Source organism: Phoca vitulina, unplaced genomic scaffold (genome assembly GCF_004348235.1).
Source record: "Phoca vitulina isolate PV1807 unplaced genomic scaffold, GSC_HSeal_1.0 scaffold70, whole genome shotgun sequence".
Taxonomy (NCBI): domain Eukaryota; kingdom Metazoa; phylum Chordata; class Mammalia; order Carnivora; family Phocidae; genus Phoca; species Phoca vitulina.
Window position 1 is genome coordinate 1569156 of NW_022589773.1, and position 27563 is coordinate 1596718.

Here is a 27563-nt window from a genome sequence, read left to right on the forward strand (position 1 = left end):
TGGTATACAGAAATGCAACTGATTTCTGTGCACTGATTTTATATCCTGACACTTTACTGAATTCCTGCATGAGTTCTAGCAGTTTTGGGTGTGGAGTCTTTTGGGTTTTCCACACAAAGTATCATGTCATCTGCAAAGAGTGAGAGTTTGACTTCTCTGCCAATTCGGATGCCTTTTATTTCTGTTTGTTGTCTGATTGCTGAGGCTATGACTTCTAGTACTATGTTGAACAGCAGTGGTCATAGTGGACATGGACATCCCTGCCGTGTTCCTGACCTTAGGGGAAAAGTTCTCAGTTTTTCCCCATTGAGAATGGATACTTGCTGTGGGTTTTTCATAGATGGCTTTTATGATATTGAGGTATGTACCCTCTATCCCTACACTCTGAAGAGTTTTAATCAAGAAAGGATGTTGTACTTTATCAAATGTTTTTTTCTGCATCTATTGAGAGGATCATATGGTTCTTGTCCTCTTTTATTAATGTACTGTATCACATTGATTGCTTTGCGGATGCTGAACCAACCTTGCAGCCCAGGAATAAATCCCACTTGGTCGTGGTGAATAATCCTTTTAATGTACTGTTGGATCCTGTTGGCTAGTATTTTGGTGAGAATTTTTGCATCCAGTTCATCAGGAATATTGGTCTGTAATTTTCCTTTTTGGTGGGGTCTTTGTCTGGTTTTGGGATCAAGGTAATGCTGGCCTCATAAAATGAGTTTGGAAGTTTTCCTTCCATTTCTATTTTTTGGAACAGCTTCAGAAGAATAGGAATAGTTATTAATTCTTCTTTGTTTGGTAGAATTCCCCTGGGAAGCCATCTGGCCCTGGGCTCTTGTTTGCTGGGAGATTTTTTTTTTTTTTTTAAGATTTTATTTATTTGACAGAGAGCGAGCACAAGCAGGTGGAGTGGCAGAGGGAGAGGGAGAAGCAGACTCCCCGCTGAGCAGGGAGCCCAATGTGGGGCTCGATCCCAGGACCCTAGGATCATGACCTGAGCTGAAGGCAGTCGCTTAACCAACTGAGCCACCCAGGTGCCCCTGTTGGGAGATTTTTGATGCCTGTTTCAATTTCCTTGCTGATTATGGGTCTGTTCAGGTTTTCTATTTCTTCCTGGTTCACTTTTGGTAGTCTATACATCTCTAGGAATGCATCCATTTCTTACAGATTGTCTACTGTGTTGGCACATAGCTGCTCATAATATGTTCTTATAGTTGTTTGTATTTCTTTGGTGTTGGTTGTGATCTCTCCTCTTTCATTCATGATTTTATTTATTTGGGTCATTTCTCTTTTCTTTTTGTTAAGTCTGGCCAGGGGTTTATCAATCTTATTAATTCTTTCAAAGAACCAGCTCCTAGTTTCGTTGATCTGTTCTACTGTTCTTTTGGTTTCTATTTCACTGATTTCTGCTCTTCTCTTTATTATTTCTCTTCTCCTGCTGGGTTTAGGCTTTATTTGCTGTTCTTTCTCCAGCTCCTTTAGGTGTAGGGTTAGGTTGTGTACTTGAGACCTTTCTTGTTTCTTGAGAAAGGCTTGTATTGCTATATACTTCCCTCTTAGGACCACCTCTGCTGCATCCCAAAGGTTTTGAACAGTTGTTTTCATTTGTTTCCATGAATTTTTTAAATTCTTTTTAAATTTCCCAGTTGACCCATTCATTCTTTAGTAGGATGCTCTCTAGCCTCCATGTATTTGAGTTCTTTCCAACTTTCCTCTTGTGATTGAGTTCGAGTTTCAAAGCATTGTGGTCCGAAAATATGCAGGGAATGATCCCAATCTTTTGGTACCGGTTGAGACCTAATTTGTCACCCAGGATGTGATCTATTCTGGAGAATGTTCCATGGGCACTAGAGAAGAATGTGCATTGTTGCTTTGGGGTGGAATGTTCTGAATATATCTGTTAAGTCCAACTGGTCCAGTGTGTCATTTAAAGCCCTTATTTCCTTGCTGATCTTTTGTTTAGATGATCTGTCCATTTCAGTGAGGGGGGTGTTAAAGTCCCCTACTATTATTGTATTGTTGTCAATGTGTTTCTTTGATTTTGTTATTAATTGGCTGCTCCCATGTTAGGGGCATAAATATTTACAACTGTTAGATCTTCTTATTGGATACACCCTTTATGATACAGTGTCCTTCCTCATCTCTCTCTCTCTCTTTTTTTTAAGATTTTATTTGACAGAGAGAGACCTAGCGAGAGAGGGAACACAAGCAGAAGGAGTGTGAGAGGGAGAAGCAAGCTTCCTGCTGAGCAGGGAGCCCGATGCGGGGCTCGATCCCAGGATCATGGGATCATGACCTGAGCCGAAGGCAGATGCTTAACGACTGAGCCCCCCAGACGCCCCCCTTCCTCATCTCTTATTACAGTCTTTGGTTTAAAATCTAATTTATCTGATATAAGGATTGCCACCCCAGCTTTCTTTTGATGTCCATTAGCATGATAAATGGTTTTCCACCCCCTTGCTTTAAGTCTGGAGGTGTCTTTGGGTCTAAAATGAGTCTCTTGCAGACAGCGTATCGATGGGTCTTGTTTTTTTATCCAATTTGATGCCCTGTGTCTTTTCATTGGGGCATTTAGCCCATTTACAATCAGGGTAACTATTGAAAGATATGAATTTAGTGCCATTGTATTGCCTGTAAGGTGACTGTTACTGTATATTGTCTCTGTTCCTTTCTGGTCTATGTAACTTTTGTGCTCTCTTTGTGCTTAGAGGACCCCTTTCAATATTTCTTGTAGGCCTGGTTTGGTGATCGCAAATTCTTTTAGTTTCTGTTTGTTCAGGAAGCTTTTATTTACTCCTTCTATTTTCAATGACACCCTAGCTGGATAAAATATTCTTGGCTGCATATTTTTCTCATTTAGTACCCAACAATGTTATGTTTTTATGGAATGGCCAAAACTCTACATACTTCAGATTTCCTTGAACTCCTATTCTGCACTATTTAGGTAGAGGGAAACAGTTTCAGCTTCTAGTGGCTTCAAAATATCAAAATTTTCTAACATTTGAACTTTACTTCCATGTCTGATGTCTGTTTTATTTACTATTTTTTTGAACACAACAAGAAAAAATTAGAGGCTAAGTAGTATTAACAACAACAAAAACAATTAGCAATCTTGAAAACTGTCAAAGCCATTTTACATAGTGACAGTCCACAGATAATATTTCTCTGCAGAAACATAAAACTTATGCAACAAATTATATAAAATGTTTCCATCTATCTAGGGAAGAATCTTAACCATAAGGGCGAGATTTTTGTAATTTCCTTTACTTATTTCTGGACTATCCAAATAGATATTCTTATTTTTGTCCTAAGGCCCATGTTGCCACCACTAACTCAAAAATGAAAAATATATGCTAGAATGGGCCTCTAACGATCCACGTTTCCTATAAATGTATGTTTCCTACTCTACTCTTGCACTGACAACCTACAGTAATAACCAACGAGCCAAACAGTTGAAAAACTTAGAAGTACTAGACATTTTCCCAATAACCAGAAGAATCAAAATTCTAACATACTTCAAATAATTTGAAATCAACCCAGCATGGGGGCACCTGGGTGGCTCAGTCGTTAAGTGTCTGCCTTCGGCTCAGGTCATGATCCCAGGGTCCTGGGATCGAGCCCCACATCGGGCTCTCTGCTCAGCGCGAAGCCTGCATCTCCCTCTCCCACTCCCCCTGCTTGTGTTCCCTCTCTCGCTGTGTCTCTGTCAAATAAACAAATAAAATCTTTAAAAAAAAAAAAAAAGAAATCAACCGAGCATGTACAAAACAACCGTCACTAGCCACTTCTTTCAACATCATCCAAAGTCAGGTGTTTCACATCAACAGATTCTCCAGCTACGTTAAGTTTACCCGAGTGATCACCAAAATTATTTTCCATTCTATTGAATATAATGTAACTTTTTTTAAATGCTGAGTTACTGTTGCACATATCAACTGCTGTTCTGCAATACAATGATACTGTTCCAGACTCTGGAGGTGTCCTTTATCTGCTTTTTTGCCAGACTGTGAGTTCGTACCTTGACAGCATATCCCCCCTTCCCCCTAAATTTGCTATTTTTAATCAGGAGGAAGAGGCAAATAAGTAGTCAAGAATTAGAAAGCCATAAAATAGAATGCTGAGATACTTTGAAATGCTCTCCCGACATGAAAACGTGGGATCTGGTATATCAAATGTTATGACACCAATCTCAGCTGTTGAGGGCCCACTTCACTTATTTCCTGTTCTTGATTGGGGGAATAAAGAGACACACATACAGGTGGAGTGAGGAGAGGGAACAAAGTGGTAAGAAAAAAAGAATGTTTTTGAAACATTTAGACCTGAATTCAAATCTTGGTTTTGCCACTTTCCAGTTGTGACCTTGAGGATGTTACCTAAGGATCTCTGACCCTAGGTTCCCTCAACAGTAAAATGGAGATAATACTTATTCTGCAAGGCTGATGTGAGAGTTAAGAGAAGTATGTGAAGTACCTCGGGGCAGAATACTCACACTCATGCAAACACTCAAATATTCTACCCTAATTATGTGAAGATAAACTTTGAATTATAACCACTTTTTAAAATTAAGTTAACCTAATAAATAAATAAATAAATAAATAAAATTAAGTTGATCTGACTTTTAAATCAGCTAAAAGAAATACTGTCATCCTTTACAACTATCCCACAATCCAAACCTGCCTTTAGCTGTCTGTGTCTGCTCTTATTAAGTATCCTCAGAAAAAAATAAATTTTGCAACTTTAAAAAATAAAGCTCTGAATATTAAAACATACACATTAATTGTATTCCTTGCAGAACCTCATATTAATAGCATTTAGCAAGAATTTTCTAAATAGTTGTTTGAATAATATACTACATTCAAACATTTGCTATTTTAGTATTTTAAGTCACAAGTCTTTTAATCAGTTCCTCACTCAATATTGCTAATCTCCTGAAAAGAATCATACTCAATAAATCATCCTATGTAATAGTTCATCCAGTTATCACTCTCCAAATACCTGATGTCCAAGTAAACTTAATTAGTATCCTCATTAAAAAACACTGCATAAATCTAACACAAAGATGTAGAGTATGAGACATAACTAGAGACATGAGCAGCTATATGGGAAAAGGGCACCTTCTTATAAATATAAAATTGAACACTCAGCCATAAATGTTATACTGCATTAGCCATAAAATGTACTATTTTGAAAAAGACTTTCTATGGTAAGAATAACAAACTAAATGTTTAATTATTCACATGCTAGGATACTATTCAAGCTTCCTTCTACTACAAAAAAAATAAGACTCAATTCACTGGCAAATAAAAGGGTGCAGGAGGAAAGAAACCAATACAAGTAGAGCATATAAACCCTGAGCCAGGTACTTTATACATATTGTCTCATGAAATCCTCCATACAATCTAGTGAATCAAGTATTATATCACATGTTAAAAATGCTGCCAGTGAGGCTCAAAGGAGTAAAGCACCTTGCTCAAAAATCTCTCCAATCCCAATGTTCATGTTCTCTCCAAAATGCAGACCACATTTCAACATACTTAAATTAATATGCCAATACACACTCCCCCCTTTCTCAAAATCCTAACAAAACTTTTATGAATAATAAATAAATAATAGTGAAGTTAGTTCCACATATGCCAATATGGAAAGACCACAAACAAGTGAAAAGAAAGTAAAGCAAAGTGTAATGATCTATCTGCTTAACAAGAATAAACAGAAAATTACATATGGGTATATAGATAAAGACTTTTCTGAACAGAATCACCAGAAGACTTTTCTGAACAGTCACTTTTCTGAACAGAATCACCAGAAGAGTTTTAAAGGCTATAAAATTTTTTTACCAAAAATCATTATACCCAAGTCTCAACCCTAGAAATCTGTACCAGCTGCTTAACCAGTAATAAATAAACCAAGCAGTCTAAGGTGTTATCAGTAAGAAATCAAACTAGCTCATGATGGCATAAGTTTACCTGTAAAGACCAGAGTTCAGATCTTCTGGGGTAATGAAAATATTTTGCAAAGTACAGGCACACATATATATACTTTATCATACTTATGAGTGGAATGCTAACCCAAAACTTTTTGCATCAAACAGCAGATTTACAGAAGATACCAACTTTGGTCTCTAAAAAAATTCCAATCCTAATTTAATGAAATTTTCTTTTTTTATTTTATTTTTTATTTTTTTTAAAGATTTTATTTATTTATTTGACAGAGAGAGACACAGCGAGAGAGGGAACACAAGCAGGGGGAGTGGGAGAGGGAGAAGCAGGCTCCCTGCAGAGCAGGGAGCCTGATGCGGGACTCGATCCCAGGACCCTGGGATCATGACCTGAGCCGAAGGCAGTCGCTTAACCAACTGAGCCACCCAGGCACCCGAAATTTTCTTTTTTTAAACAGTGGAAGCTGCTCTTACAGAAAAACAACAGAAATAATGCCATTAGACACTTAATTAAACTAAACACAAACATCACATTTTTCTAAGTAAATCACAGTTAAAAATATCCCCCAAATAAGTACAAAATATTGCAAATAAATCTTTAAAACACTATTTGCTCACTCAGTAAATACCTGCATTACACAATAGGTGCCAAGCACCATGGGATTAGGAGGTAAGCAAAACAGCCTTGCAAATTCAATATGGGATGGGAAAGATAAAGTACATATAATCACAAAATGGTATCACAAATTAGAATTGTTGAACTCATTTAGATTGGTGAGCCCAAACTCTGATAAACTAACATTTAAATAAACTAACATTTAAATAAACTTTAATCACTATACTGTACACCTGAAATTAATATTGTACTATATGCTAACTGGAATTTAAATAAAAACTTTAAAAAATATAAGTAAACAAACTTTAAGGCTGAAAAACCCAGCCAGAGAAAAGTCAAGGCAGCCTGGAGTAGTGGTTAGATGTGGGCTCCAAAGTTAGTCACTGGATTTGAACCTAGGCTCCACTATTTAATGGGTATCTGAATTTGATCACGTTATTAACCTAAGTCTGTTTCTTCTTTTTCTTTTTTTTATAAGATTTGTTTATTTGAGAGAGAGAGAGCAGGGGGGAGGGACAGAGAGAGAGGAATCTCCCAAGCAGACTCCACACTAAGCACAGAGCCCAATGCAGGGCTCGATCTCATGACCCTGAGATCACTACCTGAGCTGAAACCAAGAGTCAGTCACTTAACTGACTGAGTGAGCCACCCAAGTGCCTCTGTTTCTTCATTAAAAAAAAAGGGTTAATAATGCTTTCATCATAAAGTTGTGAAACTTAAAAAATAATAATGTATTACACCTTGATAAGTCTAGAATAAGTACTAGCTATTCTGTTACTGTCATTAGCAGCATCTGCAAAGGCCCAGAAAGGGAAAGAGCTAGTGAGTGATAGTTAGGGAAAAAGAAGACATACAAATGGCTAAAATGCAGTGAATAATAGAGGAGAGGTAAGTAAGGAGCAAGACATGAAGACTCTATTAACTGTGCTATGTAATTCAGAAGTCTGCGGCCACACATGGTTAGTCCAAATTGAGATGTGTTGTAAGTATAAAATACACTCCAGATTTTGAAGACTTAGTATTTTAAAAAAAGGAAATATATCTCAACTTTTTATGTCTATTTACATGTTGAAATAACATTTAGGACATCCTGGGTTCAATAAAACATATTATTAAAATTACAATACCCAAAAGGTAGAACAATGCAGTGTCCATCATCCGATGAATGGATAAACAAAATGTGGCAAATACATACAATAGAATATTACTCAGCCTTAAAAAGGAAGGAAATTCTGACATCTGCTACAACATGGATGAAACATGAGGACATTATATTAAGTGAAATCAGTCATAAAAGGACAAATACTTATGATTCCACTTTTATGAGATTCGTAGATTAGTCAAATTCAGAGAGAGGAAGTAGAATGCTTGTTGCCAGGGGCTGGTGGGAGGGGAATGGGGTTATTGTTTAATAGGTACAGTACCTCAGTTTTGCAAGATGAAAAAAATTCTAGAGATGGATGGTGGTAACAGTTGCACAACAATGCAAATATATTTAATGCCACTGAATTGTACACTTAAGAATGGTTAAGATGGTAAATTTTGTGTGTATTTTACGATTAAAAATTTTCACTTTTAAGTGAATATGAAAAAATTTAAATTCCGTACGCCTTGCATTAAATTTCTATTATATAGCACTGTATTTAAGCCATGATAAAATTTTCCAGTGAGAAGGGTTTTGAGTACCCATGTGACAGGATCTAGAACAGTAAGCTCTAATGCCCTAAGGCAGAAGTCAGCAAACTTTCTGTAAAGGGCTGAAGAATAAGTATTTTCAGTTCTGTGGGCCATATGGTTATTCTGAAAGCAGTCATAGATAATAACGTAAGTGAATGGACATGGTGGATTTGGCCCACTATCATTGGCTGACCCCTGCGTTAAGGCATTGTAATCAATGACTCCTACCAGCTGAGACTGCTAAATTTTCAGCAATTCTGTGAGCCAGTTTAATATTGGTAGCTTAGTATCTGCCATGGTTAAATGTACACCATGAAAATCAGCAAACACTACAAAACAGTGCCGTTTTTCCTGAAGAAGTGGTTGACAAACATTTACCAACACACCACCGACTATATTTACTTCTTTCCAATGCATTTAATTAGTTGTCAGGGCACTTGGGTGGCTCAGTCAGTTAAGCATCCCACTCTTGATTACGGCTCAGGTCCTGATCTCAGGGTCCGGAGATCCAGCCCTGCAACAGGCTCTGCGCTCAGCGTGGAGTCTGCTTGAGACTGTCTCCCCTTTCCTCTCCCCCCTTCTGTCCCCTCTCCCCACTCACGTGCATGCTCCTTCTCTCAAATAAAATCTTAAAAAAATAAAAAATAAAATTATAGTAGTCGTGAACCATCTTTGAGAAAAATGGATAGTCATTCAACAGTCATTCTGTGTTCTGTGGTTCAGATGAAGATGACCAGCTAAGAACGGCTGTTCTAGAAGAATTATGTTCCAGCAACCAGAAACAAAAGTGAACATCTGAAGCACTCAAGAGCTATGGAGAATGATAACCTAAGGGGAGAGCAATTTAAGACAAGCTGTGAGAAGGGCAGAAAGCCATGAGATAATGTATATACTGCACCCAATGAAGGTTTAATAAGTGGCAGTTATTATTAAATACATATTACTGTGTGTAATGGTTTAGATTCACCTGTAAACAAATATTTACTGAACCCATACTGTGTGCTATGCTTTGGTAACACAATGGTGAACAAAGATCGTCTTTAGCAGAAGAAATAAGCATTAATCAAATAACCACATAAACATTGAATTTAAATTGTGATGAATTATGACCAAAAAACAGAGTGCTGTGAGAAAATACAACAGGGAATCCCAATCTAGTCTAGACAATCAGGGATACTTTTCTGAGAAAGTGACCTTTTCACTGATTTAAGGTATGGGTGGAAACAGGCAGAGTAGGAGCCATTCCAGGTAGCGCGAACAAATTGCAAAGAAGTCCTGAGGCAGGAAAAAAAAATGTAACAACAGGTCAAGGAACTAAAAAGTCAATATGGCAAGAGTAAGTGACCAACGAGGAAAGAACACATCAGAATGGAGAGGTAGGCAGGAGCTGTAAGCACGTATGTAAGTCTAAGATCTGTGGGGAGCTATTAGTTTTAAGTAGAGGATAACATGATCTGATTAACATTTTTCAGAGACTGCTGTAGGAATGAATGTTGGAGGGGGGGGGAGTGAGGTGGGGAGACTCACCAGCAAACTCCTATAGTTTTCAGGCAAGAGACAATGGCAACTTAATGGAATCAATCCTCAATCTTAGAAGTACCTACTTAATCTATTAAATACTCGAGCAATTTTTGGTCTTAGGACACCACTCTTATAAATTTGAAGCCCGAGTTTTTGTTTATGAACATATTTATATCTACTGATGTTTGCTATATTAAAAATTAAAACTGAGGCATCTTTAAAAAAATTCATTTCAAAATAAACTCATACATGTTAATATAAATAACATTCTTATGAAAAGTAACTATGTTTCCCCAGTGTGAAAAGTAGCATTGTTTTAAATTTTTGCAAATCACTTTAGTCTAATAGAAGACAGCTGGATTTTCACATCTGTTGCGATATCCCACATCTTACAGCGTCCAAGAAAGTGTGCTATTGATTTTTGAAAGAATTAGAGTGAAAAACACAACAGAATTATTGTGAAAATAGTTTTGATCTCACGGTCCTCCTAGAAGGGGTTTGGGGACCAACCCCCGACCACATTGAGTCATGTAATCACAATGAGATGCACTTCACAGTAACTAGGATGGCAATAATCAAAGACAGACAATAACAAGTGTTCCAGGGAATGCAGAGTAATTGGAATCCTCTTGCACTGCTAATGGGAATATAAAATGGTGCAGTCACTTTGGAAAATAGTTTGGCAGTTCCTCAAAAAGTTAAAACACAGAGCTACCACATGACCCAACATTTCCACTCACAAGTACACACTCAAAAGAAATACAAAAGCATATGTCCACACAAAAATTTTTGAGTTATTCACAGAGACATTATTCAGACTGGTCAAAAAGAAACAACCCAAATGATTAATAGCTGATGAATGGAGAAATAAAATGAGAAATACATCCATTCAATGGGATATTATTCAGCAATAAAAAGAACTGATCCATACTACAACAACACAGATGAACCTTTAAAACATTACACTAAGTGAAAGAACCCAGTCACAGGTTTTCAAAATCTTTACACTTTCAGCACATTTCAAATCAATCCAACTGGGGCGCCTGGGTGGCTCAGTCGTTAGGCGTCTGCCTTTGGCTCGGGTCATGATCCCAGGGTCCTGGGATCGAGACCCACCCATATCAGGCTCCCTGCTCAGCGGGGAGTCTGCTTCTCCCTCTCCCACTCCCCCTGCTTGTGTTCCCGTCTCTCTCTGTCAAATAAATAAATAAAATCTTAAAAAAAAAAAATCAATCCAACCACATTTTAAGTATTTAATAGTTCAGATGTGGCTGGTAGTACCAAAGTGGACAGTGCTTTTCTAGATCTATCATAAAGTATAATGTTAAATGGTGTTTGTGTTAACGATCCTGACACAGCAATTTCCCTTAGCAAGAAAAGGCGAAATCTATGCAATACAGTATTTATGTTATGTCTAAGTATATTAATACTTCTCTAAAAGTTTCAAGCAATGAAAATGTTTTCTGAAATTAGAATGTATGTTGCCTGAATATTTCAGGTAACTGTAATCCAAATCTTACACTATAACCTAGAGAGCTATAAAATCCCAGAACAAGCTAATTAGATGTTACCTGGAAGCTCCCTTCCATTCTCTGCACTAATTTTTTTTTTTTTTTTTTTTTATAAAGATTTTATTTATTTATTTGACAGAGAGAGACACAGCGAGAGAGGGAACACCAGCAGGGGGAGTGAGAGAGGGAGAAGCAGGCTTCCCGCGGAGCAGGGAGCCCGATGCGGGGCTCGATCCCAGGACCCTGGGATCATGACCTGAGCCGAAGGCAGACGCTTAACGACTGAGCCACCCAGGCGCCCCACTCTCTGCACTAATTTTAATGAATGACTTGACACACTACACCCCCACCCCCACCCCACTTTGGACTTCATCTCCCTTGTTGACACTTGGAAGTCCTCAAACTGTTTCCCATAGTAGATAATGAATAATTAATAGGAAAAAAAAGTCTCCTACACAGGGACCCTGTGCCAATACACACAACTTATCTATTCTTTTAATCTACTTACTTATATTACGAAAACCCCTATTTACAAAACCACCTCGAAACACACATGGTTAAGTTTATATTCTAACTACCCTTAACTAGAAATTTAAACATTACTCAATTGACTGCTCAATGAAAAGTAAATTTCACTTTAACTTCAAAAAAAGTGTTATTATTATCAACCCCAAACAAGTAACACTAATACCAACTGGATTAAGGTATCCTGTTTGTGCCTATTAGTCATATACACTCAAACAGAACCTGAGAATAAAATAAGAAAATTAGTTACCACCTTACAACATATTTTAGAACTGACCCAGAAAGTTTAATATAATTTATTCGTATAAATACTATTTCAGTATATAAGAGAATTTACATTATACAGAAACACTTACTGAAAGAGATTCTAAACTGTAGAATATGGAACTTGCCTGATAGAAAGCCTAAGCCTTCAATATTTTCTTTTTCTAAGTCTTTTGCCTACCATACCCTCTTTATCTCTAAAATTAGATAAAAATTTTCAGGACCAAATATTTTCCAATTTTTTACTGAGCATTTTTACGGAACATGGAATCTTAATGTCATTAAATATATTTTAATGACAAATTTTACTTGGTAACAAATAGTTTAAGTCTATCAAACCCTTTAAGAAAAATTTACGTTACAAAATGACATACTTTCTTGTGCTTCAAGTAGAATTTACAAATCATCTGAAAACTGCTTTTCTTATACTCACACATTTTTCCTGTATGTGTTTCCCTTAAGAGACCCCACAGATAGTTAACTTGTCTTCAGGTTCTTGGTGCAGTGTTACATGTTTTTTTAATCATGTTTTCTGCTTCAATAGAAAGCATTTTTCAGAATAAAAATTCAACTGCCATCAGAATAAGCTGCTTTGGAAAAGCTTTAATTTAACCAATTTACTTTGGTTACAGAAGAGTAAGATTAAAACTTCCACAGACTTTAAAATTCTAATGTCACCATCACAAAAAGTAAAAAACAAACCCTCACAGACAGAACACCATAAAATGACTTAAGTGAATTTTTCTATTTATAAAATATTGACTCTTTCTTCCTAATCTTTTACAATAAAGTGCTGAAAAGCAGGTAGGAAAGTAGAGACCTGAACTAGGAATCCTAGAAAGAAGACCCAAGGGCTTCAAAAGCTAATATGGCTACACATACACTAGAAGAGCTAAAATGAAAAAGACTGACACTATCAAATGCTAGCAGGGATATGGAGCAACAGGAACTCCCAAGCACCTCTGCTGGAACCGTAGGACGTTAGAACTCTTCAAAAACATAGTTTCTTATAAAACTAAGCCTATAGCTATCCTATCACCCAGTCATTCCACTTCCAAGTATTTAACAGAAGAAACACATCTGTCCAACAAAAAAAATTTGTACAAGAGGGTTCATAGCAACCAACTGCAAGAAGACCAGGTGGCCCTCAACAGGAGAGTGCATTAATTATGGCATAGTCATACAGTGGAAAACACAGCAATAAGAAGAAATTACTGGTATACACAAGAAAGAATCTCAAAAACATTACGCTGAGTGAAAAAACCTTACCGAAGAGAGTACATACTATATAACCCCACTTATGTGAAGTTCTAGAACAGGCAAAACTAATGGTGAAAAAAAATCAAATCAATGGTGGATGGAGGGGAGTGGGACTGAACGAACTAGGAAAGGCAAACAGAGAACTTTCTAGTCAACTATAAAGTTCTACATCTTGATAAAGCTTTTGGATCATACAGGTGCATGTATTTGTGAAAAACATTTAATGGTATTTGCAACTTACTCTGAAATGCCTCCAAAAAACAAAAGGAACCAATACGTGATTAGTTGTGTGATAGAGCAAATACAGCAAAATGTCAATTGTAGATCATGCACATGTGAATATTCACTGTACCATTCTTTCAACTTTCCTGTATGTTGGAAAACATAAAAATGTTAAAGGAAATTTTTATATAATTGAGGACATCCCCCCTACCACCAAAAGGTGATTCAGTAAGTGGTGAAAGTTTCTCACTTGATGGTACACTCTATTTAATGCTTCACAAAACACACCACCTTTCAGAACTATATAAACCAATACTCCATTTACTGTTCCTGAGGAAACTCACATGTACATCTCAGGAACTGTTTCCTCATAGACTTCACATTATTTTAGATCGTCAGAGATCAATTCAACAATTATGAAAAATATCCTGGGATGTACATTCAACAATAAGCTAAAGCAAGTTTGAATTCTTCAAGATTTTTAATTTAACAGCCAAGTTTGTATACCTGAACAGATTTTAAGTAGTAAGTTATTTGGTAATATTCTCCATTAACTCCAATTTTGTTCTCTTTTATTCGACTGCAACTGCTAATATCTGCAAAACGTGGCTACCATCCCTCTAAAATCAAACAAAAACCTTCCCAATGACTGGCACCTAAGGAAGGGATGAGAGATAAATATACTGAAAAGGAAACAGCAAGTCATCAATGAAAACTCATCCACCTTTCTCCTTAAGCCTAGTATTATTAACATGTGGCTGAAAACAATTTCTACGTCATGGTTAATTTTTTCTTGAAGACTGGAAGGCAGGACAAAATTCAGCAATCAAAACGCAAAACTAAATGTACACGTGCTCCTCGCCCCAAAATCTACCTTAATCCGCAGGCAGGTAAAACAATGAGCACCCCCCCCCCTTCTTTTTTTTAATTCATGAGACAAAACCGCAGAGGAGGCTAAAGCGAACCCTCGCCCCAGCCCAGCCTCCACCCCGCCCGGAGCGCGGCGGTGGTCCCTTTCCTTTGTGAGGAGCCGGAGGGAGGCGGCGAGGGGCGGGGAGCTGGGGGAGGAGGCTGGTGGTCGGCCGACGCGGGAGCAGGAGGAGGGCGCGGAGGGAAGCGGCGTCCGCGCGTCCCACAAACAGGCCGCGGGGCCCCGCCACAAGCCTCTGCGGTGTCCCAAGGAGCACACCCAGGAACTTGGGTGTGATCTAATTCGAAAAGAGACCCGCGAGAAGTGCCCAGGGCACCTCGGGGGACGATCCCCTCCCAGACCCTTCCAAAACCGTCTCCTCCTGCCGCGGGCGGAGGTCCTGCCGCCACCCCCACCCCGGGCCCCAGGCCAGGGCGGCCCTCACCTGCTGGACGGAGCTATTCTCGGGCACAGCGAACTCCTCCTTCTCCTTCGGGGTCTTCACGGTGACTTTCATGATCTTGGGCTCCGCAGAGGCAGCGGCCGCGGGGGCGCCGGCACCTTCGGCCGCGGCGGCGCTGTCCTGGGAGCTCGGAGGGCCGCCGCTTTCACCACTCTCGGCCATGGCGGCGGCGGCGGTGACTCAGGCGCGCAGGAGGGAGCGGGCGAGCGAGGGGGAGCCAGCAGACGGCAGAGCCGGCCGGCCCGGGCAGCGGAGAATGCGGGGCACGCCGCCTCAGTGACAACGGGTGCAAGGCCGCCCTGGCAGGCGAGGGGCCGCGGAGCTCGGTGTGGGCTCCGGCGCAGGTCCGCGTCGGGCGTTCGGCAGCCGCCGTGTGTTCAGACGCCGCTCGGTCGCAGCGACATCCGCAGCCGCCGCCGCTCTTCCTCCTCCCCGCCCCTCCCCCCACGTCCCTGGGCCGGCGCCGCGCGGGGCACGCCGGGTAACTCGGCTGGCTGCGTCGCCGAGTCATGCCCGGCCGGCCCCGCTGCCACCTCCGGCTGCCTTTTTTTCCCTCTCCCGCTCCATTCCTCAGAGGGTAGGCGCAGCCAGAGTGGAGGACTAAAAGCAAAACGGGGTGGGAGAAATCAGTTCATTTCCTTTCATCCCCCAACCAAAAAATAAATTAGGGGGTTCTGGGAGGCGCTGTAACGGCGCGATGTGATGACCTCACGGCTAGCGAAATTACTAGAAAGGGGGCTCGACCACTGGGCGCTGCAGCCGCGGATGCGCCTGCGCGCTGGTGGTCCGGGTCGCGTCCCCCGACCCCTGCAGACCCCGCGTTGGCGGTGCGCAGTCCTTCCGTGCCCTCACGCCCGCCTCGCCTGGCCGCTGCGCGCACCCAGGACCCCAACGGGAGGGCAGTGAAAATGCTGGCGAGTTGTGCTATCGTTTTAACATCCTTCCATTTGCCTACTTGTAGGATTTTTAATGCTTGATCTTACTGCCCGGTGCGCGGGAGTTGGAAGCTGAGTTAATGGAGGAACGATCTTCGTCATAACGAAAGGAAAATGGGCCGCAGCCACCCTGCGCAATCCCGCGGAGTCATTGCTCCATGGCCACGGCGTCCCGCCCTCGGGCCAGCCCAGTTTGGTCTGGCGATCAGGCCACCTCTGTTGACCGTGGCCTCTCCTTCCACTCTGACAGCCCTGCGCGAGCGCCCTGAATTCTCTGAACACTGGCCCTCAAGATATGTGGGGCAGAAGCAGGGTGCCCAAGGACAGCCCACCCTTCTGGGGTAGTTTAATGTAGCTGAGGTGTTCATTTTATAGTCTATCAAATTAATTTATTGCTGCAGTTCAGACTTCAGTAGTTGTTCAAAAGTCATTTTCAGTAGAGTATGGGTACAAATAAGAAATGTTATTTTTCCCCTGACAATCCTGAATTTGAAATGATGTCATCATTTGCCTTTAAAGATGACTTGCAAGGAATGTAGAACCCAGGACATTAACTTTATTAAATAGTATTGCGCAAATGGAAACTTTGACAGCCCACTATGACCCAAATATGCAAAGACACATTCTGTATTTCTGTTTTTAAGCAATCCAGCCCTGTTGTGGCAAAAAATACTGTCTCATGAAGACTACTTTTTAGCAGAACCCCTTGGGAATCTGGGTGTTGAGAGTTCTGAAAGAATAAATTGCAATACAGACATCATTTGACATCAGCTAGATTTCTGGCAGCATTGCTCAATAAGGTGAAGAGATTACACAAGGCTCTCTGCTGAAGGATGCACACTGCTAAAGGGTGACTACTTGCATGTGTTTAGATGTGAGGTAATCACTACTCAAAGTAGAAAGTTCCACCATTGGACAACCAATCATTATCTCTAACCCGGTTCTTATGAAATTGCTCTGTAATTATCTGTGTCTAATTTCTTTAAAAAAAATTATGTATGTGCACAGTTTATGGAATAATAATAACTTATCTCTAAGAATATATAGTATATATGCCACTTTTTAGAAATAATCCTACCTTTTAAGGAACTGTTGGTAGTGGGGATCTAGATAAGGATCAACAAATTTCCAGGGAAGACTAGATGGTAAATATGTTAGGCTTTGCAGGGCATACATTCTCTATCTCAGATAATCAGCTCTGCCCTTGCAGCACAAAGCAATTCATAGACAACCAGTAGACATAGTAGTCTATGAATTAGTGGCTGTGTTCCAAAACCACTTAAAAAACAGGCCTAGGATCTGATTGGAACCCCAGGGTCTACATGTCTACTTGAGGCATTTTCTTCTAAATGATTTTTTTCATTAAATGGTCAGTTGGAGAAAAATTACAGGAGCATATATTTCATTCATTCTACAAACATCAATTGAGCATGACCAATGTCCAAGTACTATGTTGAGAATACAAGACAAATAAAGACTCAGTCCCTGTCCTCAGAAAACCTAGAGGCTAGTTGGATGGGGAGTAGGAGAAGTGAGGGAGATAGCAGTGACAAGCTGGTAAATGTTTAATGACCAAGTCTCCAGAAAACAAGCTTTGATTTATAGTGTTTGCCAGTTTCCTTGATGTAAATATTTGCAAAATAGCCAATCTCAAGCTACCAATTTGAGGTCAACTTGCTCACAAGTTTCCTGAAATTTTACCAGTCAGTTCTCACAAGCCAATATGAGCCAGATATCCAAACTTCAAGTACAATGATAAAAGGTTATTGTTCACATGGTAGAAGAATTCTTCCTCGACAAAATGAGGCAATTAATTCAACCAACATGAATTTATTGAGCACATTTTAATGCTGTGTCCAAGAACTTACATAACTTCAACACAAGGTAGTACACATGTCATGTCAAATAAGTGGTATAAATAACATGCATTCATCATGTTACTCCCCTATTCAAAATCCATCAGAAGTTCCGTGCTGCCTGGAAAATAAAGCCCAAGCTTCTTAACTAGGAATTCAAGGCCTTCTACTAACTCCTAGTCTGGCTTTCAAGTTTCATTCCCATTAACCTATAGATAGACTCCACTGCGGTCATACATATTTATCACCATCTGTAGAAGCACTTGTACATTATATTCTCCTCACCTCTGGTCATTCCTTCAAGTCATCACATCCCCTCCCCCCACATTGTGCCCATTATTGCTTCCTCCTCTCTAACACCTACCTTGAACAGCTACACCTACGGAATCAATTTTTTTCTCTGATCCTCTATCATAATTATTAGAACAATTTACTTAACAATTCATCACTTGTAATATAGCTTCTATTATCTAAAACTATTCTTCTGCCACCAGTCTAGCTCACATCCTTATTAACTGTGGTCTAGATAACAGCAATAACGTCCTACAGAGGTTCTTCTGCCTCGGGGTAATGTCTCCATCCTCAAAACTGTCTCCTCTTGGTGCCATCTTATCCTTCTATAACTAAGCTTTGGTTATGACGCCTAAAAAATTTTCATGAGCTCTCATCAAAGAACAATACTGTGGGTTATCTGAGTTGTTCTATCATCTATCAAGAACTGTGAACAGTCTGAGATTTTTTTCCCTGTTACAAACTAACAGTTTTGTAAATGCTGGCAGAAGATACAAGACTCCTAGGTCGGAAACAAAGTACTTTGTTACTAACAGCAACAGCAGTAGACAATGTATCAGGATTTTCTTGCACCAGTTCCCCAAGCCCTAACTTCTGCAGAATGATGCAGAGAGGGCCAGTGACACCTGTGCATGCAGTGGGTTGCATTCTTAGAGAGAAACCCCAAGCAGGGGGGAACTTGGATCTTTTAAGTGGGCAGTAAACCTGCAGCCCTTTGCTCTGTGGGGAGATACGATATCCTCAAAGACTGTTCACTATACAAATATCCTTGAAAAAGGAGTCCAGAACAAAGGCAGTGTATTAGTTTTCTATTGCAGCTGTGACAAATAACCACAAATTCAGTGGCTTAAAACAACAGAGATTTATTATTTTACAATTCTGGTGGTCAGAAGTCCAAAGCGGATCTTTCTTTTTCTTTTTCTCCCCAGTTTTATTGAGATACAACTGACATATAACATTGTATAAATTTAAGGTGTACAACACAATTTGATATATGCATATATTGCAAAATGATACCACAATAAGATTAACATCCATCATCTCACATAGTTACATTTTTTCTTTGTGATTCGAACTTTTAAGATATACTCCCTTAGTAACATTCAAATATTCAATATAATATTGTTAACTATAGTCATGATGCTGTATTACATCCCCAGAGTTTATTTATCTTATACCTGAAAGTTTGTACCTTTTTGTTTTCATTTTTTGTTGTTTTATTTAAATTCAAGTTAGTTAACATATTGTGTATTATTAATTTCAGGGTAGAATTTAGTGATTCATCAGTCGCATATAACACCCACTTCTCATTACATCAAGCGCCCTCCTTAATGCCCTTCACCCAATTACCCCATTCCCCACCCTCCCACCCCCGTCCCCTCCAAAATGGATCTTAAAGGGCAAAAATCAGAGGCTGTGTTCCTTCTGGAGCCTCTAGAGGAGAATCTGTTCCTTGCCTTTTTCAGCCTGTAGAGACTGCCCACATTCCTTGGCTTGGGGCCAAGTCATTCCAACCTCTGCTTCCATTGTCAATCTCTGACCTTCCTGCCCCCCCCCCACTTATAAGGACCCTTGTGAGGACATGGGACCCTCCCAGATAATCCAGGATAATCTCCCTATCTCAGGACCCTTAATCACAGCTGCAGAATCCCTTTTGTATTTTAAGTGACAGAATCACAGGTTCTGTGGACTAGGATGTGGACCTCCTGGGAGAGCCATTATTCTGCCCACCGCATGCAGTCAGCGCCTATATTCCCAAGATGTGCAGAATTAGGAGAGACCCATGAAGAATTGTCTCCCAGGAATATCTACCCATTGTTTCTACACTTTGTTGGCTTCTGGCAAACTTTCCCATTAGTATGCCACTCTGTTCATCATTCTGATTAAACTGCCCATCAGAGGCTGGGGCAAAATCCATTCAATTTCTTTCATATAGCCTTTAATAAGGCTAATATCAACAGGATTCTAAGTAGCAGGATGAGGCCAACCGTTAGTATTAGTAATTGTACTCCTCAGGGGTTCAGACTCAATCAGCTGAACGAATCCCACAAACCAACAAGGTCTACTTTGGCAGCCTCCTAGGGATTTTTCTGTATTGACTTTTCCCCTTGGCCCAAGGCATTAATCTAGGTACAGCAGGATGCATTAGTAATTGTACATCCTTTGCCATGGCCCGCAAGGAGGAAATCTAGGGCAATTATATCAATGATAACAACCCTGAGCAGTGAGTTGAAGCTTATTTGAATGCCTTCCAGGGCCAATGTGATACACTGATCTCTTCAGCTAAAGTCAGGACAAATTTTGCTTCACCCCTTCTAATTGGGTGGTTCTCATCATATGAATAACTGCACACAGGTTGCATATATACAGCAAGTAAGTTATCCCTCAGAGAAACTCCTCCAAGTTATCAAGGGCAGCATCATTTTGGAGAGTTCTCCCTCTTATCTGAGGGCTCTGGGATCTACTAATGGTATTTTCTTTTTTTTTTTTTTTTAAGATTTTATTTATTTGACAGAGAGAGACACAGCGAGAGAGGGAACACAAGCAGGGGAAGTGGGAGAGGGAGAAGCAGGCTTCCCGCTGAGCAGGGAGCCCGATGCGGGGCTCGATCCCAGGACCCTGGGATCATGACCTGAGCCGAAGGCAGACGCTTAATGACTGAGCCACCCAGGTGCCCCTACTAATGGTATTTTCTTAAACACTTGAAGCTCTCTTATGACCACCCCCAAGGTGCAAGCCACTGTTGTTTTCAAGAGGAAGCAAGTTAACTCCTGACTTCCACATAAGAAGCGCAGTCCTGGGAGCTCACATGGTACAACTGGAAAGCAAATGTTGTTTGTAATTCTTGGAACACCCCCCCCCCCCAAGTGTGGCCTACATCAGTTGGGGGGCACAGGTTGACAGTGTCTTCATTGTGGCCTCTCAGCTGGTTGGTAGGCCTTTGGGTTCCTCGATCTGTTGGAATTGAGCCTAGTCCTTATTTATGGAGTCTAGTCAAAACTGTCCTGTTTGTCCAGGTGGCATTCATCCAGTCCACGGGACTAGTGAAGGCTCCAGGAATGGGAGTGGGAAAGATATCCAGAGGTGTTGACAGATGTTTTGCATGAAAGGTGCAAGAGCTGGGCCATCCCCTGCCATTTTCAATTGGCCTCTTATTAAATCTGTGGAGAATGGTGATCAGTGGTGGTCAGAGCTATCTGGTGGGCTACAGCAGACCCAACAGTCAGTTAAATTTAGTGTTAGTTCAGGGGAACCTCACCTGAGTGCTTTCCTTTATGAAGAAAGGTCCAGGGGTAGTTTGAAAGTATGGAGGATTATTGTCTCTCCCTCTCCTGTGCCTCCCAAGGTCCAAGACATTCCTTTCCCTGGTGTTGGGATTGCTTACTTCCACCACCAAACCCCAGTGTGTTTTCCCTTTCACCTTTTCGCCAACCATCTCCCACTTACACCTTGTGTCCAGAGGGTAAGATGCAAAAGGGTTGAGGACATTTTTCTAAAACTTATGGAGACCCATTATGTCCTCCATGTAGGCCCTCACAGGCCATTATAAGGGAACTCAGAGAGACTGTGCTCAGCTATGTAGTTATTATCCTTATGCACTAGGCCCATGTCAGTCCAACAGGAAAATCCAAGTAGCTGACCTAGAATTAAGTTTAAGTCCCTTAGGCCCCCTTCTGACTGTGCTGCCATGAAGAGGGTGTACCAAGCAGGAAAGTCTGCAATTGCCATTCGGGGAAAGAAAGAAGCAATATGCCCAGGAATGTCCTGGGTAGATTGCTGGATTTTCAAAGTAGGTGTGTAAACTCCCCACCCCACCCATTTGTCCTTATCATAATCCAGGAAGTGGCTAAGAGGGGATGATTCCTTTCTGGGGATGGCTACATCCAGTGACCAAAATATCCCAACTTATTAGTATATGAACTAGGAGGAGTTGAGGGATATCGAGTGAGAAATCTTTTTGAGTTGATTTCTGAAGTGAACCGTCCCAACACTCAACACTACCAGATGCCTGTGGGTAGCAGAAAACATGGGAAGTCCATTAAGTACGTTGGCCATTAGCCCATTGTTGAGTGGCTTTTGCAATAAAAAGTACACCATTGTCAGACTGCAAATGGTCCAGAAAGCCTAACATGTGACACAGATTAACTTCAAAAGGGCCACATGGTGTGACTAGAGTCAGTCAATTGGACTGGAGCAGTAACACCAAAGCTAAAACAGTGTCAACAGCAGGGAGGCACCACCAATAGCCTTGAGAGTGGATCAAAAATCTAATGTAATCCAGGAGTAGGTGGTGGCCATAAGCCATGCAGGGTGGCTTTGTTTGCTGTGAAACAAATGTGTCACCTTTGGTCAGGAGTCCAAGTCTGGCAGGCAGTGGTAGGGTAGTTTCTCTTTGCATGAGACACATTAATTCCTGTACTCTGTGCCCACTCTATGGTTGGTGTGGACTGTGTCCAGCACAGTGACAGACACAGATGGCAGTGGTGATGGTCAGGGCAGCACAAAGCTCCGTCAGCAGCTGGACTCTAGTCGGCCTCCTCAGAATGGCCCCTTCCAGGGACATCTCCACGAGAGACCCACGTGGTTGGCTCCACAGCTGTGATTTGTTTCCATAGTTCATGTCGCCAAAGAAGAGGGATATTTTCCATCTGCCAGTCTGTAGTTTTCCAAGTTCAGACCAAAGAGCCAGACCATTGGCAACAGCCGAAGAGTCAACACAAATATAACAAGAGCACTATTGGGCAGAGATAAAGAGAGTGGCCTTGAATTCTGCCCACTGAGAACCAAAAGTTCTACATGATGACACTGAGCTTGAACAGCTGTTACAGTTCTGAAACCTACCAGGCTTCCATGTAGCCAACCCATCAGTGAATCAAACCCAGGCATTTAGGGGAAACTGTGAATCGAGAGCTCCATTAAGCCAATGATTTTGCTTCTGGCAGAAAAGTCAGAGGGAGGAAAAGGCGAGGATAAAGCTTCTCCTGGGGGGATAGCTCCCAGTTGTTTGTATAAAGCCAAGATGCCACTGGGGCCAGGAGTATTCTTGGATACACCATTTCCATTTGATAAGCGAGGCTTATTGAGCCCTTCTCACTTGGACAGTCATTCAGTCCAAGTTGACCCACCCCAAAATATGAGTATCATGCTGCGAGGTGCAAGCCCTTTATCTGTCAGGCCTTCAGTTGCAACAAGAGCTCAGCAGCAAGCCAATAGCTGCTCTTCAAAAGGGGTGTATGCAGTAGCTGGGTCCCAAAACCCCAAACTGGCACCTCTGACAAGAGGAAGCTCTGATTGGCAAGATCATCAGTCCCACAGACTTGTAGCTCAAACTGTGGCACCTCAAAGGTACTAGCATTTCCCTACATGCTAGCTCTCCGCAATCAGGAGAATCTCATCTGGCACTTTCAGGAGAGGAAACACAAGTACCCAACACATTGATTCCTCATAGACATTCAGATGTAAAAATAACAATAACACTTTGAACTGGCTGGAGGGCCCCACCAACAGGGTCATGATAGTCGTCCCCCCCCCTCCGCCCCCGCCCCATGAAGCCTGCCCAAATCCTGTTAGCTGAGTCCAGGTGCCGGGTCCCCATGGAAGGGTTAGAACGGTGACTTGGGCGTGTGTATCCAACATAGCCATACAGGGGTGAGCTCCTCTCCTTCCCAAAGTTGCCCAGCATACTTGCTGGGTGCATAGACCTTTGATTCCCCTCGGTGACAGGGCATCCTTGGCCCTCCCCTAATCATCTTTCCATTAAAGCGGCCAAGGCTGACACAGAGGAGGAGGGAGGGACCAAGAGGCATGAAGGAGGGTGACTGCGTGCTGGAAGTGAAGCGCCTGGACTTTGTTGGAAGTGGTGCAGTGGTTGACTGCAGCTTAACCAAACAGACTTCCAGTGTTATCCATGCAGCCCAAGCCCTGTCTTAAGCAGCAGAGTCATCATTCGCTCACCCGATTCCAGCTTCAGGAACTGTGGCAGGCCACAGCCACCTTTCCCAGCTGTGGCTGGGGTTTGTGCCCTTTGGCGGATGGCCTTTTCTGAGAAGTCCTCCTTAATCTGAGGCATCTGCTGCCCGTTATCGAAATAACATCTCTTAAATTCAACGTCAATACTAGGGGAAAGTTTTCCATGATGCAAGGGCAGACTGTAAGAATTTATCTATATTTCTTTGGGTCTGTTTCTCAATCTTCAGTGGGTTACCTCATCAGCATCATAAACCCAATGTGGGGTGGAGAAAACACAGCTAAATTCTTTCCCACAAGAATTAGTTGGCCTCAGAAGAAGCTGAGAGGGCCAAAGCGGCTTCTAACAGTTTGGATGCCTTGTAAACAAACACACACACAAAACAGCAAGAAAAACTCTGAGACCCTTTACTGTCATCTCTGGATGGATCTAAGATTAGCATGATAGACTTAAGGGAAAAACAGCTTAGCGGTTGCCATTCTTCTTTTTTTTTTTTTAAGTTTATTTATTCACTTAGTAATCTCTACGCCCAACACAGGCCTCCAACTCACAACCCCAAGATCAAGAGTCACCTGCTCTTCCAACTGAACTAGCCAGCGCCTCAGCTGGTGCCATTCTTAAGAAGTATTGTGCACCCACTCCCTCATCTCCCAAGCCAATCAGCCAAAGTTCTAAAAATTTGTCGGGTTTCTGCCCATAGCAGTAGTGAATTTCCCTTTCATGTTCAATGTACTGCACGTCTCTGTCACTGCTTTCTGAAAGAGGGCAAAACTTAGTACTAGTTGTCACGATGGGGTGAAGCTGAGGGTGATCTAGTATCAGCCTCTCCTGGCCAACTTGCAAGCTGACAAGTCAGTGTGCTGCCGTTTTGTGGGCAGTCGTGCACAGAAGACACAAGGGTCCCAGGTCAGAGGCAAAGGACTTCATTCCTTACAGCGGTAGCTGTAGACAGAGGATCAGCGCTGTCTGGTCCAGGATATAAGCCAAATCTGAGCCTGTGCTTCTAACCACTCTACTATACTACCTTGAATAAGCTGAGAAAGTCCAACCTGGATGAGAAGTCTCAGTGTGAACATGGAAGTTGTTTTCAAATAGGTGATGAGTAGTCATGTGGTTCCTGAGCACAGAGTGAGGACCAATGAGTGGGAATGATAAGGAGGTAGACTGAGTACATCCTAAAGGAAGAGCCTTTAATAATTAGAGGTCCTTAACAATTGACCAAATTGACTTGTGAATGTTTATGTAAAAGGAAATACCAACAGAAAGTATTACAGATTTTACAGAGGATTCATGCAGTGGCTGGGCCTGGTAACTGATCTCCAATACACAGCTCACTTTAAAATTCATTGGAGAGAGGCACCTGGGTGGCTCAGTCTTAAGGTTAAGCAGCTGTCTTTGGCTCAGATCATGACCTGGGATGGAGCCTGCTCCCTGATCAGCGAGGAGTCTGCATCTCCCTCTCTCTCTGCACCTCCCCACTGCTCATGCTCTGTCTCGCTCTCTCAAATAAATACAATCTTTAAAAAGAATTCAGTGGAGAAAACACAGCTAAAAATTTTCAGCACAAATACTGTTTTCCAACTTCCAAAGAGACTGAGTTGTGCCCTAGTACCTGTGTAATATCTACTCTGAATTTTTTTTAAAGTATAAAGAATGCATCTTAAAGGGAGCTTAAGTGTAATTAGATCTTTATTGTAAATACAGGCTGAATTTGATAATTAAATGAAAACTTTATAGGATAGGTAGATTGGGTCTAGACCTATTTTTGTAGGACTTTAGACTCTGTAAAATAACTTACGTAACAACTAGCTGTTGTTTTTAGAATGTTGTACCTTTAAATTCACTGTTGTGAGAGCTAGCATAAGAGCGAGGGAGAGAGAGGGAGAGAAACAGAAAGAGAAGCAAGCAAGCAGGGAGCGGAATGTGCTTTGGGAGCTGCTGGCCATTGGGGGAAAAACAAATATTTCAAAAGGGGTAGCTTCTCTTCAAAGTGGAAACTAGATCTATTAGTACTAAGCACACATGAGAAAAGAAAGAGATCGCATCCCAGTAAAAGGGAAGGAAACATAGGCATCACTGACATGTAAAAGTGTTTTTGTCCTTTGGAGTTGGATTATTAAATCTATTTTACCACGTTATTCAACACTGCGTTTATTCCAAAGGGCTCCAAAGGATAAATCCAAACCCTTCTGAATCATATCATCAGCATTTAAAACCTAAGACTTTACAGAGACTAAGGTAATGCTCAGCTAAATGGCTACCGTCAGGTACACCATCAACACAGCCAAAACACATCATCTGGGTTTTCTGAATTCTTATTAGACAGACACTCACTTGCTCGCTGAAGGGTACTGCATCCCACAGTCATCTGCATCTCACTTCAGAAAAGTTAGAGAGTTTTCCATTTAGTCGAAAGACTGGATAAGTAATACTTCTGAGTCTCTGATTAATATAAGAGCAATAAAACCGTAGGAACCTTTATTAAATAGCTCGAGGGAGCCAGGACAAAGAGAAAAAACTTTATATTAAATATTGAAGACATTAGCCCCAAATAGCCTGATATTCAAAATAGGGAAACTGCCTCCATGATTTCACCTCCAAGGATCAGAGGATGGATTTATTCTCTCCTGGGTGAGCAGTTGGAGGTAGAAATCAACTGATGAGCAAACAAAACTGAAGAAGGGGGTGTTATTTCAATGATTTTTCTTTTTCCTATTAGCAACGCTATCAGAAAGTGGCAGGAGCTTGGTCCAATGCATGCCACGTTGTTCTATTTTGTTTTCCACCCTTCGATTGCTTATTTTCTGAGTTTTAATTCAGTTAAGTTCTCTTGTTTGAGCTGCTTTCTTGTTTAAGGCTCAGGAGGCACTAGACTGTCTTGATAGAGTTGTTTTCCAAACATATTAGGGATTCTCTAAAGAAAAGAAAGTTAATGAAGAAAGTTTATATTCAGAACTCATAGTCTTTAAGCAGAGGCCTGCTGCTAAAGTTCTGGGTGGAGGTGCAGGTGCTGATTTGTAGCATTTATCAGTTGCCAATATCCATGCTGTAAATATTCCCACCTTGGCCAATTTCAAACTATCAGTGTGATTGGAATATTACTGATTTCGGAGTTGGGAAGAGATTCGCACAATCAACTCTCAGGAGCCGGTGAGAGTCATGGCCAACACATGACTGTGATCTTAAGTCACAGATTACTGCTCAACATACAGTATTCCCATTTTAGTCATGTATGCTTTTTAAAGGGCACTTTTAAAACTTATGTGGTGTTCAAAAATTCCCTGGTAATATTTTTTTAAATCACAAAAATGAGCAATGGATATTTAGAAACTTCAAGAGCCCCAATCATATTTATAAATCAGAGAGAGAGAGAGAGAGAAGCCTAGTTTCTTCCTTGAAGGATTTAAATAGTTGTTTGTATTTAAGGGGCTGGGATCTAGGATCCTTTTCATTTTCTAACATACCATGAACTGCCTTGTGGAGAGTATTAAAACAAGAGATATTTGCAAACAGTGTCCCCTTTTTACTAATTAATTTTGTGATACATAATAGTACATATAGAAAGTGCATTATATATATATACACATATACATTTTAAACATATTTATA

General features: G+C 41.1%; 2 protein-coding genes across 6 annotated transcripts in view; both read right to left on the minus strand.

Moving 5' to 3' along the window:
- UBQLN1 (ubiquilin 1) overlaps nt 1-15596 on the minus strand; it is a 52223-nt gene extending 36627 nt beyond the window's left edge. Inside the window, exon 1 of one of the 2 annotated variants that reach the window (XM_032392847.1) lies at nt 14887-15596. In XM_032392847.1, the coding sequence (XP_032248738.1) occupies nt 14887-15066 (180 nt within the window). In that variant the 5' untranslated portion in view covers nt 15067-15596. The remainder of the gene's footprint in view (nt 1-14886) is intronic. The other variant, XM_032392848.1, reaches the window with a different exon arrangement.
- A 5077-nt stretch (nt 15597-20673) lies between these two features.
- GKAP1 (G kinase anchoring protein 1) overlaps nt 20674-27563 on the minus strand; it is a 99843-nt gene continuing 92953 nt past the window's right edge. Inside the window, exon 8 of one of the 4 annotated variants that reach the window (XM_032392873.1) lies at nt 20674-22721. In XM_032392873.1, coding sequence (XP_032248764.1) covers nt 22419-22721 — 303 coding nt within the window. In that variant the 3' untranslated portion in view covers nt 20674-22418. The remainder of the gene's footprint in view (nt 22722-27563) is intronic. The other 3 variants (XM_032392870.1, XM_032392868.1, XM_032392867.1) reach the window with 3 other exon arrangements.